General features: G+C 42.6%; 1 protein-coding gene across 9 annotated transcripts in view; it reads left to right on the top strand.

Moving 5' to 3' along the window:
- LOC115371867 (muscleblind-like protein 2a) overlaps positions 1-20920 on the top strand; it is a 57516-nt gene extending 36596 nt beyond the window's left edge. For 3 of the 9 annotated variants that reach the window (XM_030069449.1, XM_030069439.1, XM_030069458.1), the window contains exons 3-9: positions 1028-1192; positions 2413-2616; positions 4595-4855; positions 8471-8524; positions 8948-9098; positions 11227-11262; positions 16769-20920. In XM_030069449.1, the coding sequence (XP_029925309.1) occupies positions 1028-1192; positions 2413-2616; positions 4595-4855; positions 8471-8524; positions 8948-9098; positions 11227-11262; positions 16769-16893 (996 nt within the window). In that variant the 3' untranslated portion in view covers positions 16894-20920. Of the gene's footprint in view, positions 1-1027; positions 1193-2412; positions 2617-4594; positions 4856-8470; positions 8525-8947; positions 9099-11226; positions 11263-12591; positions 12687-16768 lie in introns of all 9 variants that reach the window. The other 6 variants (XM_030069491.1, XM_030069465.1, XM_030069509.1 and 3 more) reach the window with 6 other exon arrangements.
- The last annotated feature ends 999 nt before the right edge of the window (positions 20921-21919 follow it).

Consider the following 21919-nt stretch of genomic DNA (forward strand, 5'->3'; position numbering starts at 1 on the left):
CCCTCCCTCGCATTTTTCCTGGTGCTTCCCTCCACTTCTTGTTCTCCTTTCTACCTTTATTCTCCTTTGTTCTCTCCTGTTTTATCCTCTCTGTACTATTTGATGCAGCTCCCATCCGCCCACTTCTCCTCCACTGCATCCATTTCCTTTTCACCGCTCCACTGTGCCCTTCGCTTTGTCACTCCCTCCTGACCTCTCCCCTGTCCTCCACCCACCCTCCTCACAATAAGTGCCGGCAAGAAGAAATCCATATTGGATTATTGTGTGTTTGCCATTAGCCTCTGGGCTGACAGTGTAATTGCCTCCATCCACCAGAGCCTCTGTAAGCCTGACCCCACTGACCCCACATTTGCATTTCCACGTAGACAACTGGATGACGTGTGCATTGAAAAGCCACACAGATGCAGTGGTGCTGCAGATGGCTAGTTAGCAAAACACTGCTAACGCCAGAGCAAGACCCGTGGCCTTTGAGTGCCTCTCTCTTCTCCATTTCTACAATGAATACCAGCCGGTTAAGTGTGTCAACATAACAGGCAGGGCATGGTTGGAGCTTGCTAGCTATTGAGCCAGCCCGTGCTAATGTTAGAGATAATTATTTATTTATCTTTTATATCAGTGTTTCAAGTCAGAGCTGAGGGCAAGCTAGCTACTTGCCCCAATGGGCCAACACAGGCCCTCCTCGATTTGTAGCTCACATCATTTTCCATGTTCACACTCCATAATTATGAATATACATGCTGCCCTAAAGCAATTGATGTTTTGGAGTCTGTGTCACAGTCAATGTCTGGATATCTGGCCCATCCTCAGGCAGAGACAGAGCCTATTCATAGTCAGGTTCATTATCACAAGATAGCTGTCTGCTGTTTGTCTGCGGCCTCTAACCTTCATTCTGTTGATCAGAGACTTCAGGTTTTCAAAAACGACTGTTAATGAGTTTGTTTCTTGTTTCCTTCCTCTCTCTCTCTCTCTCTTTGTCCCCTTTTCTCTCTCTCTCTCTCTTTGTTGTCGACCTTCTGTTTTGACCCAGGGCCGATGCACGCGAGAGAACTGCAAATATCTCCACCCGCCAGCTCACCTGAAGACCCAGCTGGAGATTAACGGGCGAAACAACCTGATCCAGCAGAAGACAGCAGCCGCCATGTTGGCTCAACAGATGCAGTTCATGATCCCTGGCACTACCATGCAACCTGTGGTTAGTAGGGGACTTGCTGCTGTGGGAATTGACTGTGGCAATGCAGTGTGACTCAATAGGAAAACAGCAGTGAACTATTGTTGTGATACACTGTGAAAAGTTGGGATGGATTCCTGTTAAAACAAATCAACTCAACAAGTTGTATCAGGTTAAAAAGTCATCAAAGTTATTTCATATTTCATGGTCTTTTGATGTATGAAGTGTAACATGCACAACATTGCGTTTTACACCATTGATTTACTTTGAAAATTGGTGCAAAATGTTGCACCAACTTGCAAGTTTTGCTTGGAGTGCATTTAGCCTGCATGCCAGCACCGTTTCTCACAGTGTGCCAACTTTGAGTGACATGGAAGGAGTGATTCACTGGGAAAATATGAGAAGTCTGTTACATTGATACTGGTTTCTATTAGTTATATATTTGTAATGTGTCCTGTCCCATCCATCTCTTTTCATATTACCCCACCTGCTGTCCCACTTTCCACTTCCCATAACAAGTATTGAGATGCCCTTGAGCAAAGCACCTAATTCCCTAATGATTCTCTTGGAGTTGGTTGCTCAGCAGCCAGCAGTACAATGTGGTAATACTGGGCAGCTGCCAGGTGTGAATGTGTTTTAACCGCATCACTATACAGCAGGGCGTTGCTGAAAAAGAACATGCATGCTCAGCAAACCTGCCCAGGATAAATAAAGGTTAAAAAAAAATCCCCAATTTTTTCCTCTCTCTCTCTATCTCTCTCTCTCTCTCGCACCTTGTCCCTGCTCTCTATCTTATCTTCATGTCCCCATAGTTTTTGTTTCTTTATACCTGTTTTTTTTACTTCTCTACTTCTCTGAAGCCTGCACCTGTCCCAGCCTGACTACTTTTCTCTATCATCTTTCTAACCCCATCTCCTCACTTCCCACGGTCATTCCATCCATCACCTTTTGTCTCTTTCCTCTTACATCTCTCCCTCTTCTCCATCTCCTCTCCCTACGACTGCATTTCAGCTACCACTTCCTGCTGTCCATCCAACAATCCATCACTTTGGCTTTGTCCTTTCACCATCTCTTCCTTCTCTTTCTCTATTTCCCAGCTCTCTCCTCTCACCCATCCCCTATTCAAGACATACAAGGATACAAGGAATTGTTATGCTACCATAGGCAATCTAAAATATTACAGTCATTTTTCAATTGAAAAATATGCTAAAGAAACTGACTCTCTCTCTCCTGTCCATCCACAGCAGACATTCCCAGTCAGCCAGGGCCTGGGCTCCAGTGCAGGCTTGAGCTACACACCCTACCTGACTCCCATGTCTCACAGCATGGGCCTGGTGCCCACTGACATCCTGCCCAGCACACCTGTCATCGTCCCCGGCAGCCCGCCTGTCTCTGTGACCACCGGCTCCTCCTCCAGTCAGAAGCTGCTGCGCACCGACAAGCTAGAGGTGACCCACCCAGTCACAGCTCTTCCCTTAAGACAAGACGAGCTTGACAGCCCCTCACAGCTGATGTTTTCTTAGAGCCCCGAGTATCATTGCTAAGTATCATTACAGCAGTAGTAATAATACCTGGGAGGGCGTTCTTGACTGTGATTATGGGACACTTGCGTAATAGGTACCAGGTGCTACTGAGCAGTGTTTGCAGCAGCAGAAAACCCCTAATTACCATGAAGATTGTCCTCATGGGTATTACAATTTTTATACAGTAATTGACAATACATGTGTAGAGTCTGAAAAGTTTTCTCCAGCGTAGTATGCATACACACAATAAAAAGCAGGAAGAGCAATATAACAAAATGTAAAACTCGCTCCCTAGTTACCACAAGAGTTGGCGTAGCAAGCAGTAAAGCACGGCTTTATGGGAATTCTCGGCGTAGCTAGAGCGCATCTCTGACCTTTGAACAGATTTCTTCGATGACTCTCCAACAAATTGGCTTATATCAAGACCTGAATTGATGCTTTAGGCTTATGTGAGTATCCCATTTCATTTGCAAAGCACATTTACATCGCACATATTGCCAATGATTTTCTCACTTGTTAAAAAAAATCCATGTGATATTTGTAACTGCATTAACTAAAACGTATAAGTAATTTATACCATCAAATGCCTTCATTACATTAAGATTGGAGCAAGCAAACAAGTTTTGTGTCTGTAGATCTAGCTATTTATTTTGGGAACAAAGACAAAAAATCATATCATTCTCATGCAAGATGGATCAAGTCAGTTTTATCTTTGAAAAACAGACGTGGTACGAGCAGGATGATTTGCTTTGAGGTGTCACCACTTGTCACTGTCGGGCAGCTCTTTACCTCAGCATTATCCTGGAAAATCGTGTATCACGCCTGTTGATGCGTTATCCCTTACAGGAGTGATTAAGACTTCCACGACATGTACCAGAAACATGAGCCTCCCAAAATAGACACAGCATTTGACTACAGTGACTTCAATTTCAATTTTGCTCCATGTCTACTGTGGTATTTGCTAGACTGCTAGAGTGGGGCAATTACAACAACTTCAACTTATCTCCATCTGCCCCTGGGCAAAACACGTCTCCTCTGAATGAGAATGGCTCAGTAATTGTGAAAGAGTGTATAAAGGGTAGTTTTTTTCCACTACATTTATGAAGATAAACAATAATCTCCCGAAGACCTGGAGGTGATGCGTAGGTGTGTGCCTGTATGTGTTTTTCTCTGGGAGTGCTATCACTTAGCAACTGAGCGAAGTTGGCTCTGATGAAACAGTATCCCTCTGAGACACGTACACACTCCCACACAGAGCCAGTGTGTGTGTGTGTGTGTGGTGTGTGTGTGTGTGTGTGTGTGTGTGTGTGTGTGTGTGTGTGTGTGTGTGTGTGTGTGCGCACCTATATTATGTCTTATATGTGTATGTGTGCTTTATTGTGTGTTTAGGGGTATGTGAACACACTAAGTGTGTGTGTGTGTGTGTATGTGTTGCACACAGGCACGCTTGTAGCATCTCAGTCCCAGATTGCAAGTGACAAGCAGGTCCTCCTGTGCTTACGCCCATGACTCTGAGCAGATGAACACTAACTGGTTCAGTGGTTCCAGAATCATTTGGGTTTGGCACACCGGGCTATTTTGGTTACATGGTGATTGAAAGGCTTGTTGGCCTGCTATCCATGTATTATTCAAATACGTATTCAAAGTTCTGAAACTTTGCCTAAGCTAGTTGCCAGCAGAAGAGAAATTTGCTCCTGAAGTAGAAACTCTAATTGTGTCCTGACTTGTACTGAAACTTGTGTAAGAGTAGCACTCACTCTTCGTGTATGTGTGTGTGTGTGTGTGTGTGTGTGTGTGTGTGTCTGTGTTGGCGTCTGTGGTTTCTTTTTTGCTTGGTACATTTGTGTGTCTGTTTGTCGTTGTTTGTGCCCGTCCGTCCGTCTGTCCATCTGACTTGTCCCAGGTTTGCCGTGAGTTCCAGCGGGGTAACTGCGCTCGTGGCGAGACCGACTGCCGCTTTGCCCACCCCAGCGACAGCCCCATGATCGACACCAGCGACAACACAGTCACCGTCTGCATGGACTACATCAAGAGCCGCTGCTCCCGCGAGAAGTGCAAGTACTTTCACCCCCCAGCCCACCTGCAGGCCAAGATCAAGGCAGCCCAGCATCAGGCCAACCAGACGGCCGTGGCTGCGCAAGCCGCAGCCGCAGCTGCAGCTATGGTGAGAACGCAGCACCGCAGCCTCCCTACAGTACCTACTGCCCACACCGAGTGCTAGAGCAAGGAAACACACTCACACACAAATGCCTTGTCTTGGTGGTAACCATCCAGATCGCATGAGTGCTCGTTTTTCAGAATGTAGCTTGTGTGTTCTGGATGGGACAGCAAGGCTAGTTGACCATGAAACCTCCAGTAAACCCTAGCATTTTTCTTATAATAGTCTGGGAAGCTTTTATTGCAGTAAATGAACAGATGTGTTCTTATTGGAGGTTTTAGTGGAAAAGAAAACACACTAACTATGTACAGTATTTTCATTCACACTCTAATGAAGATACACAATAGTGTAGATGTTCTGGTACAAAGATGCCACTATCCAATAGTCGTGATACTTCTACCTGACTCTGCAAAACACAGACTGTCCTTCACTGTGGTGCAATCTGTTACTGTGGCTCTATCTTGCAGTTAAGTTACAATTTGGATGTCAAATTTGAGCATCTTTGTACCAGTCAATGGTAATATCCATTTGATACAGCTCCTTGCTGCACATAGGCTCAGTGAACACACAGGATATGATTATAAAATTATTTTGGTAAAAATATGTACAAAATATAACATGCTGTATTTGTTGACACCACAGTAACATAAAATGTGGAGCACTGCTTTATTACTGTATAAAACATACCCACCTTTGCTAGTTTATTCTAGTGAACTCCCGTATACAATTCACTAACAATACTCATCCCAAAGTGAGGCCTTTGTATACAATAAACAGGGTTTAGTGCGACCTAAACGCATCAGTATAATGCCACCACAACAATCTGTTATTATGTCGCTGCAGTCCCCTTTTTATTTTCCAATGCCCTTGGTTCATACAAAGACAATGTGCTGGCTCGCCCTCCACACACACAGAAGCACACACGCACACACGCACACACACACACACACACACACACACACACCCCTGCTCTCAATGATAAGTGCGGCTCTCTGCAGATCAGTGCAAATTGAATCAGAGAGATGGATGAGAGGGTGGCTGAGGTAACATCACGGGTGGGGTTTACCCTCCTTTGCCTTTTAGATGGAAACAAGAGTGAGACAGACAGATAGACAGGTAGATGGAAAGACAGGCTGTCAGAAAGACAGACAGAAGAATCTGGCAGTAGTTGGTGTGTCTTGGCTGCGCCCCACCCTCCCCCAGGCTCTGAGTGGCTTCTTTTGAATGGTGGTTTGGCTGCTGCACTCACACGCCTTTTACTGCGCCAGTGTTGCTGACTGACTTTTCCCCCCATGGCATGGGCATGCTTTTCGCGTTGCACACACCTCTCATCGGCTTGCTCCATCGCTGCTTGCTCTCCCTGTCCTTCCTCCACAAGTCCACAGTGCGGTTGACAAAGTGACTGAAAACACAGGTTAGTTCTTTATCCGCGCGCATGATCACAATCAGAGCACAAAAGCACAAAAACAGGAAAACAACAGCAAAATGGAATATGAGTCGGTAAAAGAAAGCCTGAGACCCCGGGACACTGTAACCTGATGCTGCCTTTGTCTTAAAGGTACAAAGAGTACCGATGAAAATCTGAAACTCTGAAAATCTTCTTGAAAAAACATCCACACGAGGTAAACGACGCACAAAGTAAAAGTTTGCCAACTTCACTAGTGCACTGTCCTCACACTCCCATTCTTCATACACCTTCTTTGTTTCTCATATGACCCAATTTATCTAGTTTATGACCCAGTTCTCAGTTTCCCATTAAACGGTTATGAGCTGTGCTAGAGGTGAGGAGGGTTAACCTTAGGAGTTGTTTAGTCAGCACCTTTAAACCAATTTTCTCTCGGCGCTTAGCCTACACTAAAGTACTTTTATTAAAGTAAAGCCCCATAAAAACAGAACACCATACTGCTGCAAAACCGATAGCATCACTATCCATAACTCACTTTTGCTTTTTTTTTTTAATCTAAAACAAATGGGATTTCCCCCAGAGTGAGGTTTATTGTAGATAAGCTTACATATTAACTGATATGGCAGTGAGAAGGTCCTAGTGTTAATATAATGTTGTGTTACTGTGCCACATTATGTGTTGCCTGCCATGCTGTTATCTTCTTCCTCATTGCAAGTTGAATGCAGTCATCTTTGCTTTTCATGTCAGTTTAATAGACCATCTCCCATTTTAACTAACCGTAACGTTTCAGTCTGTTAACACTGTTAACATTGTTGCTCCTTAGTAGGATACTATTTCATACTACTAGAAAATCCACATACATAAAGCAAGAGGCTTGTGCATGGATTCCTTACATGCTGTGCACGTCACGTTTGTCATCGTTTTTTTTTTTTTATTTCAGCGATGCCATCCAATGTTTCACTCTGTAGTTCTTAATAAATTAATAATAAAATCATAACTAGAAACTTAAATTATCACCTAACATTTTATGATAATACTTCACATGACCCTGCGAAACTTGGTAGTAAGAGTACACCCACAAATATTTGTGTATTAATTGCTAGAATAAAAAAAAAAATACTTACCTGTTAGTTGCATCAAGAAGCAATATAAGAATAAACAGAGCTCCACATTCTGTGATTTAACTCTGAGATATTGTCACCTCACATTTAATCACCTCCCTGAGTTCATTGATCACACTAACAAGTCACATTCCCTCATGATGCAGTATTGGTTTGACGATTTTTTGCCACTTATTTCAAGCACTAGAAGAGATGCTATGTTGTGAATCAACGCCACTACAGACAAGGATGTGATTGCTAAAATGTTGGGCTACATCTTGTAGCTGCCAAAATGGTGACAGCACCTCATCAGTCTCTTCCAAGTTTATCTGTAGCTCAAACCTGCCAACACAAGCAGATCCTGTCCGTCCTGCCAGTTGTGAGGGCAGGGTTAAATAATCGGAGGGGCTTTTGGTCGCAGGTCACTCACATCCCAGTCTGTCGTGGTTGTTCAAGTCACTTCTCAGGCTTTTTTTGTTTTTGAACAGGCCCAAAACCACCTCACACCATCAAGTGCTTCTTAAAAAAAAAAAAAAAAAAAAAGACTTCCCAAAGAGCACTGTAATTAGCACTGTGTGTGTGTAAAAGACTGTAGTTTTGGCTGAATATCTGACTCTGAAATCTGCAGAGAGCAGTGATCTCTGTTCAGATCTCATGTAAGGATTCAGCTCATTATCTGTAGTCAGTATCACTTGTGTTTAGCCTTCTACATTTTGTTGTTGCGTAGATGTTAAAAGAGTTGATTTTCTTGTTCAGAAGTAGTTTACATTACTACTAAGTGCTTTCCCAGTAGTTTTGAATACATCATAGAATCTTGCTTTTTTTTAACCAAAGGTTAATGTAGATGCTTTTTTGCTTTTGTACTAATTCAAAAAGTAGCAATGTTTCTTTAAAGTAAACAAAACAAAACAATTTTTTGTTTATGTGCATGCCTATTGTTTTGTATGTGGTATACTTGCATTCAGATTATTTTTGTTTTTGTTTTTTTCCTTCTCACCTATCCACAATGCAATGCTGTCCCCCATGACGCACCTCTGCTTGCTGTTACCTGTATGTTAATACGCTTGAATCCCATTGGCCCACTGCCATCATGTGCTCGCTGCCTGCTAATTAAAGACTCAGTCGACTGCCAAAGCAATGAAGCGACCCCTCGAGGCAACTGTAGACCTGGTACTTTGACCTTTCACCTTTTGCTTTGCATGTAGCTTCTTTAATTGTACTGTAGCCACTCACAAAATTTAAGTTGGCTCTTTTGTTTTGTGAAACCCTGTAAGACACTGTAAAATATCTTCTACACCATTTATAATCACCAGTTATGGATATTAGTCTACTGTACAGTGATTTAATTAACAACTACAACGTAATGTTAAATTAACTCCAGCTATCACACTATTTTCCTAAATGTATTGTTGATGATTGCCTTGCTATGGTGTAGTTTCTCATTGTCCTTGTGATAGTTACAGTAAGTTGCCATTTTTTACCTTGTTGTGCTGTGCATAGTCAAGTAACAGATTTTTAAAAGTGTCACTGTTAGCTTGAGTCATGTACAGTTAAAATCTCCTCTCCCTGTGTTGTGTGTGTCTGCCCGGCCAGGCGTTCCCCCACGGCGTCCTCCAGCCCCTACCAAAGAGACCAGCACTTGAGAAGAGCAACGGGGCGAGTTCCCTGTTCAACCCCAGTGTTTTGCACTATCAGCAGGCTCTGGCCAACGCACAGCTCCAGCAGCCCGCTTTCTTTCCCACAGGTAAGGACATGCACCCAGTATACATGGCACACACCTGCAGACACATAGGCACACTTGTATGCACACATGCACAGACACATAACACGCACAAACACACTGAATGTGCTCAGCCTAACCGCCTGTTCCCACAAATTAATCTCAGGAAAGTATGCGGAGGGGTATTTGGAGTTTCTCATCCCTATGTGAGAGAACCTCTCGCGAATTGTTTTTAGTTTATGGGTCGAATCTATTTTTTTCCCAGTGCCCTATCTTTTCCTCCGAGAGGAAATTAATTTGAGTAACGCACAGAGGGAGCTCTGTTGTGATCGTGCGTGATAATGTTTCAGCTATTCAGCATGCCACCCCTAAACTTTGATCTAGCGCCTGCCTATGTAAACATATAATTGCTGCCAGGTGGAAGGCCAGCGTCGAGGGACAAATGAGCTTTGATCAGAGGGATTAAAGACGATAGTTTTTGGCTGATATAGTGTCACCTCAGTATGATACACCTGGAGTTCACCCAAGAATAAAAGGAAAAAGGCAGATTGTGTGCAACAGAAAGTCAAGAAGCACTCTAATCCTTTGGAGGAAATAATGGCTCATTTTGTGAGCAAAGTCAGCCTTTTAATCTCTCTTGACAGGCACATATATTGGAAAAAAATTCCAATTTAAAAATGTGAATTTGCTCCAATTTTTCCCAGATTAATTCAGGTCCACCCCCCAAACAAAACGCTCTCGCTGTCTATTTCACGCATACAGACTAACAGTGGCTTAGGCCCCCTCGGGTTAGCTACTAAATGAGTTAACTGCAGCTAATGCATTAGCCTCTGGCCATGTTGAGTCACGAGGATGAGGCTCCAATCTCTCACTCCCTCATCTCTCTACTTCCTCTTTTCCTCTCTCTGTGGTGTTTGATGCCTGACAGCCCCTCCAGGTCCTCCGCTCATTCCTCCCTCCACCCGTCCCTCCCTCTCTCTGTGTGGGAAGCAGCCCTAGGTCAAAGTCGTGTTTGCAAATAATTTCCTTGTGCTTGTTTTAATGTGCTTGAGGTGCCAGATGGGTGGGATTTCCCCCTGCACATAAAAAGTTAGCACCAAAAATGTTAGGCAATCTCATGAGAGTGTGGGACGAAGGGCAGCTTACCTGTTTTGATTCTTTTTTGGATGCAGTAAACCCCACCCATCTGTGTTTCTAACCAAGGTAAAAACAAATGCCGTGAACCATTTGTGAATATTATTCGGCCCAGATCAGGTGGGAAGCCTGTGCAGATTGTTGTGCTGACATTGCATGATGCTGCTGTTTGGCTCTATAACCTCTTCAACTTACAGCCTCTAACTTCTGCCACGTCTGTTACACTCCCCACTTAGCCTTCTCTATTTCTGGAAATGACTCATTTACAATAGACATGACTGTTCTGTACAATCAAAATCCATGTATTGCTCAAGATCAGTTGTATATTTTCTTATCCATATACACAAATGTACTACTTGTAGCCATCTAAGTGCAGGTTGTCTCATGGCCTCGGAGACCTGGAAAAACTATAGGAAATAAATTTGTGTTTTTCCAGGCCTGGAAATGTTATGAAAGTGATACATGTACAAATTTTTGAGATGCGTTCAGAATCTTTGCCTCTTTTTTTTTTTTTTTTTTTTTTAAACCAGTTAAGTGTTAAAAGTTGAGTTTGGCTGCTAGTGGATCAGGCCACATTTGAAAGAAAATATATGCAGTGGAATTTGCAAAATGTGAGTGAACCGTGAAATGGCTAATGATAAAGCATACAGAAGCCTAGTGATTGATTATACATCATTTCTTTATGTATCTCTGACCAATAGCCAGCAAACTTGAGTTGCACCTGGTCTCAAATTTAATACCTCGGTTTCCTCCGTGTTTGATTTGGCTGCTGTGAAAAACAACATTGTACCACTAATACTGTGCAAAAGTCCTCTGCTGACGTTCCAGTGGCTGACCGCATGGCTGTAACAGTAGCAGCTAAGCTTGTGAACCTTTTCAACAGAGCATGTTGGTTTTAACAGTGAATTCTCCGGCTTTTTTGTCTTGTCTAACCTTGTTGTTCTCCTCCCTCTCAATTAACCCATCTCTTTCTCTCTCCCTCTCTCCCTGTCTCTCTCTCCACTGCATGGCCACACAGGGTCAGTCTTGTGCATGACACCTGCTAGCAGTCTTGGTAGGTCCTGACCTTCCCTTGTTCTCTCACACACTCTTTGATATAGACGGGGCGGGGGGTTTGGTGTGGGATGAGTGGGCAACATCCGCAGCCCTTGCAGGTGACACAAAAGGTCATCGCTTGCTTGAATCTGTGATGAAAAGGTTTAAAAATGTGCTTTGAGAAATTCAGTTTTCCAAATTTGTCCATTTCTGTCCAGTTAAGCTGACACTGATATGAATCACGGCTACATTTCATGTCCATTTTGTATCACCTGAAAGAGTTGACCTTCAGTTGGGCCCTGATTCTTGTTTCCCTGTTTACCTTTTTTTCCTTGCTACTTGGCAGTGTTTTAATGATTAAAATGTGATCAGTGTGGTCAGAATACTGCAGACTGTACTCCTGAGTTTATCTGTCCTTCAGCTATAGGCTAGATATTGTCTGTTTGCTATGCTGTGTTGATCAGGAAATTAAAATCAGTTTCCCAGAGAAATAATTCGAACCACCTTGCTAGAGCATTTGTCTCTGCTAACCAAGGGATGGGAATGGCTAAATCACTGCCAGGTAATCTGCAGGTGTTGCACTAATCCACCGCAGAAATGCTGAATAGAAGTAAATTTAAAGTGCACGAAGTCAACTCTGTTGTCTCAGCTCGACAGAGTTGCATATTTTTAGCACACACAATAAAAGAGCTGCCTGTCACATATGTTTTCGCTGTCTTCCTACTGACTCGCTGGCTAGACTACAGTAGATAGATTTCAATTGGAAGCCAGCAAAAATGTCAGAATTCCCATCCCCGCTGTCCAAAATTTCATCGATTCATTAAAATCGGTATCTTGCACCCCTGAACTTCTCTGGGAAAAACAGCAAACTGATTTTCCATCAAAATTTCCTTACTTGTGATTGTAATCAGCTTCTCTCCTCTTTGTTTTTTGTTATTTTTTTCTCCCATGCTCTCTTCTTCTTTCTGTCTTTCTCTCTTCCTTCCTTCCTTTCTTTCTTTCTTTCCTTTTCTTTCTTTCTTTCTTTCTTTCTTTCTATTTCTTTCTTCCTTCCTCGCTTTGCATTGTGAATGGTTGCATGCCATCTGCCGGTGTAACCCTAACGATGGCTTGCTGGCTCTCTGTAACATCCACCACCACCACCAACAACAACAACAACAACTACAACAACAACAACAACAACAACTACAAATGATACCGTCGAAAAACACACACACCACAACTGTTGCCATGGTTATCATAATGCTCCACCTACCTGTCCATTGCTTCCACCTCCCCCACCTCCTCCTCCTCCTCCCTCTTCCCTTTCCCCCACCTCCCCTCTCCCACCCTCCAAAAAAAAAAAAAGTCCCAATGATGTACAGTGCTACGCCTGCTACTGTCTCTGCAGCAACAACTCCTGCCACAAGTGTCCCCTACGCAGCAACAGCACCAGCCAATCAGGTTTGCTCCTTTTAAAGCTTTCTTTCATCAGTCCCTGGAGCTCTGAATAAGTGCTGCCTTAATAGTGAGCTGCGATAACCTGCAGCTGAGCTTTAGCCCACGCCCAGCCCTCCGCATCCATCCGCCTGCACTGGGCGAGCTCGCACCGGCACCGACGCCTGTGAGTGGGTGCTTCCCCTGGAATTTAAAGCAGAGCGGGTGCTACCGGAGCGAGCCGGCGCCAGCACAGCGTTTGCATCCTCCTCCTTGTCAGAACGCCATATGTTTTATGTCAGTCACTCCAACAAGCACTTCTTCAGAGCTCTCACATTTGCAAAGTAGTAGTTGTGTTGTGTTGCATTACTTCCTGGTTTTATTTTGCATGTTCTGTTTTTTTTTTTTTTTTTAAGTTTTATTTTCCTGTTTTTTCCACTCTCTCGTTGTTGTCAAATAAGCCTCTCCATCTGCAGCAGGGGTGTCATCTGTATTGCTTGTGTGCTGTGCAAACACACACATTCACATGCAAAAAAAAGCAAATACACATATACACACACACACACACACATACATATCAGACGGTTATTGCAGCTCCAGCTGGTGTGCCGCAGATCTCCCAGGTGCCATGCTGGATCCGGTCCTGTACTCACTCCTCCCAGTTTCACCTTTTCGCCTCGTCCTGGTCGTGGGATAAACGGGGAAATAAATCACGTGAGGAAACGGTTTCTGTGCTGCACTCGTGAAGCAGGAAAAGTGACCGCAGATGCTGTCTAAAAATGGCCTCTGGTAGCCTGCTCTCCCGTTGCTGTGTGTCAGCAGGAGCCGGGGAAAGAGCGGCGTGCTTGAATGCCAGAGTGACGCATGTGTGCCCCATTTTAAACATGGAAATTTCAGCACAATGCCGGCACTCTGGCCACACGCAGCTGGCAATCATTTTCTTTGCAGTTCTTCACAGAGGGGCCTCCAGGGCTTTGATGTACACACAGATGAACAGATTACGGGTGCAGTGTCTATGCACAGGTGAAAACATCATTTGGCCAAAAGCCCATAATTTTCAGAACCAGCCAGTTCAAAATTGCCCACAAAAGCTAGAAATTGAATGGTTGTGCATGGGTGTGCAGAAATTGTTTGGATACGGCAAGAGATTGAAGGAACTTGAATAGAAAAACAAAAGTCTGTTCTGAATAAAATGCATTGTTTTGTTTGTTATGTGCTCATTTGAGGGTTGGGAGTGTCCTCTCATGGTATGAACGCACTAGGGTTGGGGTTGGCAGTTTTAGGAGGCGGATCGCCTTCACAAGGTTCAAATATTCTGTATTTAATGGAAATAATTGCTAATAGATAGCATGTGCATTTTAAAATTTGAATTTGTAAAGTTGCGAGTGAGCTGACCCGGGCCTTGAAGTGCACTTCAGACTGTCTGTCGGTGCCAGGTTGCCCTTCACCTCCACTTTCTCAGATGTGAAAGCGTTTCCTCGAGAACTCCCCTTTCATCATCGCCAAAGGCAGCAGCCAGATACGTTGTGCTTTATTGCCCCTCGTGGGCCACCGTTATGTTCACTTCCTGTGAGTCACTGTCTCTTCCTGTAATTGGCATGCAGCAGCAGTAGCAGCAGGAAGCAGAGCTGCTCTTTAAAAATGCATGTGGGACAAGGAGCCAGAGAAACACTGACGTCAGCCCCTCGCTCTGTCTGTCTCCATCTGCCCCCCCACCTCCGTCTGCGCTCTCTCTCTCTCTCTCTCCCTCTCTCCCTCTCTCTGGCTAAAGATCCTTCCTGCTAGGACACAGCAGACGCCTTAAATGACCAGCTGTAGTGCATACAGGACACGGCCCTTCGACTCCAGACCAGCTCCTTGCTCCACCCAGTCTGTTTAGCTGGTTAGCATCAGCCGTTAGCATCTGTCTGTCACCCTGGCTCTACTAAAACAAATTCATGTTTCAGTGGATTTTTAGTGTCACAAGGTCTAAATGCTGCTTCAGAAGTCCTCCAGCCCTACAAATAAAAGAAAAAAATAAAACTTGGGGCAGAAAAGCACAGAGGGACAGGATGTTTCAGACACATTAAGCGGGCCAATAAGGTTATATTCTGCATAATTAGAGTCCATGACCTTCTGCTCAGCCCGGTCTGTCATTCTGACATTACAGGGAGTAACCAATCATGTTGTTCCATGCCCCAAGTCATATTAACCAAGCTAACAGTGTTAGCTTCTCTGACAACGTCATGGCTCCTGACAGAGAGATTGTTACATTATAGTGCCCTCTACTGTCTGAATATGGAAGTGCAAGGCATACACGCCACCATCTCCACCCGTTCATGTGAAGTGTATGTATTGTTGGTTACATGTTATCTGATTTGTCGGGGAACTGATATGTGTTTGAAACTGACTACAGTAAGACTTTATCATGTTGAGCAGGGATACTGCCTTTTGAACTTGAAGACCCTGGGTTCTAGATCCAGTGTCAACCAGCTGCTGCCCTGCTGAAGTGTCTTTGAGCAAGACGCTTTGAGCAAGTCGAAGATCAGGGGTTGTGGACTGGGTTCCATCTGTTCATCTGTCTCGTGTGACTTCTGAGCCTCTGTTGGGCAGTTTTGGGTGAAACTTTGAGGAATGATGGATTTTGACACCAGGATCCGGCATTTTAAATATGAACCCGATTGAACCACCAGCACACTGAATATCTCGGACACTGCTGAGTCAACTTTGATGAACCCTTTGATAATGATGCGTTTTTTCTTTAAAATCCAGTGTGTAGAAAGTGAACTTCATCGGCCTCCCACAGCTCAAGTTTGAAGTAGCAGTGTCTCAAAAACCCCACATGACACACACAAAAAAACAGCTATAAACAAAATGTATTACATGTAGGTCAACTTGCACCAGGCATTTTGGACATCATTACTATTAACACACAGAGTAATACAAATTCAGTGCGTTCAAAATCACAACCCGATGACTAACCACTAAAAAAAAATCTACAATTTGTCAAACCTCCACCATTACCCAGCACACTTAGAGCCAGCCACATCATCAGTATCTGCCATCTCACTGTTGCTGTCCTCCTAACTCGTCTCAGGGCTGCCTTTTCTTGCATGTATGTGTCACTGGAAAATGCTGCTGGTATTAATGCACCAGATCCTGGACAAATAGTACTTGCAAATAATTCTTAGCACTTGTTTATATCTATTTGTACCACCAGATGGGTGGGGTGTGCTGCATTATCTGACAAATCCCACCCATCTGGCACCCATAAATCCGAAACCAAACCATGATAAATGTATTTGCAAATCATATTTCTCCTATATCTGCACTGCACTGCACTACGGAGCTGGCTTTTGTCTGAGCCCATGCACATCACACGCTCTCCAACTGTGGTGACCTTCTGTGATGTGCGATGCGACCAGTGGCTTCTGTCCTTTGCCGGCATTGGTCATTAACAAGCACCATGCTGTTTTGTTCTGCGGTGGCTTGCTGCCAGTGGCAACATCGTGATGGCAGCCAGCAGCTCCTCTACCTGTCTTACCCCCCTGTAGAGACTCATCTCTCTCTCTGTCTGTCTATCTCTCCCTCTCTCTCTCTTCCTCCCTCACGGCAGATTAGTCTTTATCTTCTGAAAAGAGAAGACATGCAGAGGTGACCAGACCGGGGTCAAATGCTATTTGCAAATAATTGTGAGCGTTTGCCATCAGACAGGTGGGGCTTACCGCATCTGAACAGCTCTGATAGTCACAGAAACGTTCATGTGCCATCCTGTGTGGTAACCCCCCACCAATCGGGTGCCTGAAAGAAACCCCAAAGAGTTTGCAAATACTGCTTGACCCAGGTTTGACGCATTGAAGCAATATACAGTTCATGTACCTGTTGGTTAGCTTCAATATCGCGTTAGCCCATCGTTTCTTTTGGTTTGTTACATTTGATTGAAATGCACCATCACAAGAGTGTGTATCAAACCATGGCAATGCACATTTTTACATTACATTACACACACTTTTGTTCAGTATGGCTTTTTAGTGAATTAAGGGATGTTTCTCTTCGACTGCTGAGCTAAAATGATCTCCCGTTGTGTTTTCCCTCTTTTCCTCTTTCTCTTTTTTCTCTCGCTCCTCCAGATCATCCTGAAGTAAGCATCGGGAAGGGAACGGAGTGTCATGAAGCTGCACTAGGAAACCCAAAACAGCCCCTCTGTAAATACTACCTTACCTCTCCCATAGAGGTCCAGCAACCTGCATGCTAAGAGTGTAACACTACAATTTAACCATAAGAACTGCAGTGCCGGTGTAACATACACACAGAATAAAAGATATATATGTATTGCTAGTAAAAACCCTATTAACATGAAAAAAGTCAAAAATATTCCTATGTACAGTACTACATACATAGCCGACACACTATAGAGACGGTGAGGTCATTTTAACAAATTGTTCTCTCAAAGTACCGTGGGTCCCCTCTCTTTTCACATTTGTTTTAAAACCTCTGCACAACGTTCATCCCCTTGTTAGTAAAAACAAAAGTTGCTCGTTTTGCACCACATGACATAGTGGCATAGTGACATAGTGCTCACTTATCGGCGTGGGTGATAGAGGAGTCACAGAAAACCCGCGCACAACCACACCGACGCTTTCAAGGGACAGAGAACTAGAGGGTTTCATTTCGCCGTCTTCGCTTTTCTCTCTGCAAAGCTGAGCGTCCTCGGGGCAGACAGCTCATGTTTTCTTAATGTGACTGTCCTCGTGAGCTTTTCCACTGCGGCCCGCAACTTTCCCCAGCACACCGGTAAAGATGCCATGACAAAGCTCGTCCTTCTCAAAGCCCCTGCCAACGTTTTCATCTCTGGAAACATCTTGCCAAACTGATGTCCAAACGCTGGAAGCAATTGGTGGAATCGACCTGCATAGTTTAACATCCAGCCTCTCTTTTTCTTTGTTTTTGTTTTTTTGCCATCGCCCAAGTTGCGTAGATAGCAAATACGCCCACACCAGTCCTTGCATCTCCCCAATCTAATTTTATTTGTTTCAATGCTGGGTTCAGTTTTGTGTTTGGGAGTGGTGGGATAGATTGTGTGTGGATTTGTGCGTGTGGTTGGGACAGGGGAGGACGGTGCTCAGTGTTGAGAGAAGATAGTAGTGGCCATTACCGAAAAGCCTAAAGGCTTGGGTCTGTGCCAAGGGCTTAACAAAGCTTGTGGGTTAGTTCCAGACATACCAAGCCTTGTGTGCGTGAGTGTGTGTGTGTTTGTGTATGTTTAAGTATGTATGTGGAGACTGATGGTCTGCCGGCAGACTGGGACTTCAAGCGGGGTCTACCAGGTGATGACAACACGAGGCCTGGCAGGACGGTTCGGGGGATTTAAGTGCTAAGACTCTACAAACGGTGCATTTGACGATCCGCGTCAAGCAAAAGATGACTTGAACTTTGACTGGAGGGCTATCTGTGACCGTCGGTTGTCCTGTCCAACCCTGCTATCACCGATAATCCTGTTCCATTTGAGAAAACTGTAGAAGTGCCTAAAAAATGCTCATAAACACCACATGCATCCAGAGTGTATCACTTTAAAGTCACTGACACAACACAACACACTGGTCGATCAATACAGCAGCTGTCAGAAACGCTGAACGGACCTTTGGGAAAGACATCACACTTCACCGTTATTGGAGTCCTGACCCGGTTTTCTAGCAACTGTCCATTAACATCACAAGTGACTTTATCTAATTTGATTAAAAAACAACAACAACAACAACAAAAGAGACAAAACACACGACAAATCAAAAATAGCTTTGTAGAATGTTTGGTGACTTTCATGGTGTACCATCGTTTCTTACCATGGTTTGAGTAGTTTACATGAGGAACGTGAGTGAGAAATTCAGATAAAAAAAAAAAATGTATTGTAAAACTGTGTAATGTATGTAAAGTGTCTCTTATTTTGAGAGTTTATATTCATGGTTCTAGAAATGTATTCAGAGTTATTTAAAAATTTGTGTTGTGTGTACTCTCGAGGTATGTTTGGGCCCCTCCCCACCCCACCTCCAGAACAATCAGTTGTTTTTTTTTTTTTTTTTTTTTTAGCCAAGATCATAAAACCTGTTATTATATCATTTTAGACCAACCCTCTTATTATTTGCTAATGTGTTTTACAAAAGTGTGTTTTAACTCATGTGATACTAAACAATCTTGTTCTTTTCCATTCTCCTATCAAAATTCTGATGTATTTTCATGGTGCTTGATTAACATAGACAATCCACAATCATACTTTAGGTTGAACTGAGGGTGAGGGACAGGGCCTCACTCTGCGTTCTCATTTTGGTTTCATTCACTTTGGTTTTCTTCTCACGCATACACGGTTTGTATGTAATATTTGATTGTGGAAGGTGGTAAAAGTTATATTTTGTTGTAATTTATCATATGTTACTCTTGGTCAAATTTTAGTCAGAAACAATGTTGTAAACTATTCTATTTTGAAATGAATGTAATTTATTGAGCTGTGCTGCGTTCTGCACGGTTGGTCACTTCAAGGTCTAACCAGTCAGGTTCAGCGAATGAGAAGACACACAAGAGCAGGGGGTGGGACTTAAAAGGCGACCCACCAATAGAAAGCTACTGGATCTTTCTTGCCTTCTCATGGAAACGGATCATAGTGTTGCAGTAATGAGCATAGCTATAGAATTGCTTGTGTTGTTGAGAAAAAAATGTTTATTGTATAGATGACATTTTACCAAAAAAAGAGAAGAAAATTTCAAAAAAGATGTACTTTTCACTCTAGTATAATAGTATTTCATAACAATATTAAGTTGTTGCTGTGGCAACCAAAAGTTGCAATTACTAAAGTTCGGTATTTTTGTAAATGACATTGTTAAGTTGATTTTTTTTTTTCTTTTTGCTAGAACACTGTACACAAGGTAGATTGTAAAGAAGATATGAACATTTCTTATTCTTCATTGAGATTATGACAATGACCTAATATTTTCATTAGCAAATAACAGCCTCTATAGAGCTGTAACTGTAACACTTAAATAGATATAAATTCATCAATGTTACATAGATTATATATATATATAAAAGAACTAAATAATCTATAAATTAATAAGTTCAGATGTACAACTCTTCCCCTGACAGAGGACCTCGTGGTTCCACATGAGACATTTTATTCGAGGCGTATGTATCACTAGAGTTAAGGATTGCACTTTTCATATTGTTTAAAGATGTCATCTGTTTTAATTTTCATTCGAGGTTTAGAGGTTACTGCACCCTCGTAGGACAGTAATTGTGCTTATCAATCACAACCAGTTACTACCGGTAAATACTTTAATTGAGAATCTTGCATGGGAAAAAAAAAACGATATTTTTTCTTACTAAATGATAACGTACTGAATGTTTCTAGTTTAAAAAAACAGAAAAAATGTCTGTACACAAAATGTCCTCATTTGGTGACCCACAATGCCCTTGTGTATGGAATCCTCTTGAGATGTAATGTTTTTTTTGAGATGTGTTGGCAGTGACTGACTGATGGTAACAAAAGAGAAAAAATGTAAGCACTTTCTGAGCAGTTGGTCAACTGAGCAGACTCAGCTTATCCAAACACTTTGCCTTATCTTGAGTCCATCGTGCTTAAGGTTTTACGTTTTTAAGAGCTCTTAAGAAATATATTAAAGGAAGACTGTACAACTGGTCTCTCTTCTCAAATAATTTCTCAGTTTCATTTCAAATATATATCTTTATATCTAAAATATGTTTTGTTTTGTTTTTTTAGGGTTGTTTTTTTTTTTTTTTTTTTTTTTTTTAAGGTTTTAGGTTCTCATCACAAGGCCAAAAGGGTTGACTGCAACACAGTGAGCAGTCATTGGTCTCTATTCCTGGTTAGGGCCATGGTCTCCCAAATCTGTCGAGATCTTTTCTGTCCCATTACCTTGCAATGGAACAAAGATCCCATTAGCAGTCAAGGTCCTCTGGGAAACCAGTCCCAGAGCTTGTTGTTGACAGCTTTAGCCAGTAGAGGGCACTACACTGAGGACTGCAGGTGATGAATTGTGACTGCCCGTGCCATCATTGTTGCAGTGTATCCTAACGACAATGTAAAAATGAAATACAACAATGTCAACTGACAACAAGACCCTCATTGGATTTATAGTTTAAATGTAATCAATTTCAGTGTTTTCTTTTTTGCATATATTTTGTGCTATTTTATGTTTCTATAGTCAAATGTTTCTTTTGTTCCAGCAAGATAGTGTAAAATCTATTGAAAGAAAGAAATAAAGAAAATTAAAGGATTTTTTTCCCATGTGTGGACCTTTTAATGTTCTTGGAAGTTTTTGAATCGTGCGCAATCACATCAAGAAAAGGAGGAGTGCAGTGAGCAGTATTTGCAGACCTGTTAGATGGTTGCTGTTCATTATAATTCAGTACCATTAAAGTATTATTATTATTGAGGTATTATTATTATTATTATTATTGTTGTTGTTAGAACAACTTTTCCATCTGTGTTCAGTAGGATTTGCAAATACATGATGACTTATAACTAGATGTTACGGCAAGTGCACACTAGAAATAGCTGCATTCAATAAGGGCCAAAGTCTGGTTGAAAAATAAAGGTTTATTAATCTTATAAATACATGAATCAGCCACGGCTTACTGGCTGATTCAAACAGTCACTCCTGTTCAAACTTCAATATCAGACAGTACTGAAATGAAGGCTGTCATGGAGGTTAGCAAAATGTATGAGGGGTGAGTGATGCCACTGTGTTTAAACTCATTTCATTGCACATGCTCGCTGTCATTTGTGTCAGCAGCTGTGGTCATGATGGTGGATTTTCCTTCATCAGGTTGCTGTGATGCAGTACGGTTGAATAAATGTGGAAAATTTAAAAAAAAAAACAATAAAACAAACTCAACTGCAACTGTGGCAGTGATCATTAATTTGCATTCACCAAATAAATTAACATGTTTATATGAAACAAGCAAGTCTGCAAGTGTTTGACATGACAGCACAGCCTAAACAGCGCACGTTTTACTGCAGCAGAAGAGGACTTGATAGGTGAAGGCTATGTGTATGTCTTTAATTATAAACATCTAAATGATGAACTGCTACACTGCTGAAGCCTCATGTATGTGTAGTTAGTTTACAACTGCATCTTAGCACATTCTGCATCACTCAAAGAATATTTTGGTCTATTTACAAGGTTTCCAAATTCAACTTTCCCCTAAACAGCATTAAGTAAATCCACTTTGAAACTGACTCAAATGGAATTAAAATAAATTGATTGAATATA

Source organism: Myripristis murdjan, chromosome 2 (assembly GCF_902150065.1).
Source record: "Myripristis murdjan chromosome 2, fMyrMur1.1, whole genome shotgun sequence".
NCBI classification, from domain to species: Eukaryota; Metazoa; Chordata; class Actinopteri; order Holocentriformes; family Holocentridae; genus Myripristis; species Myripristis murdjan.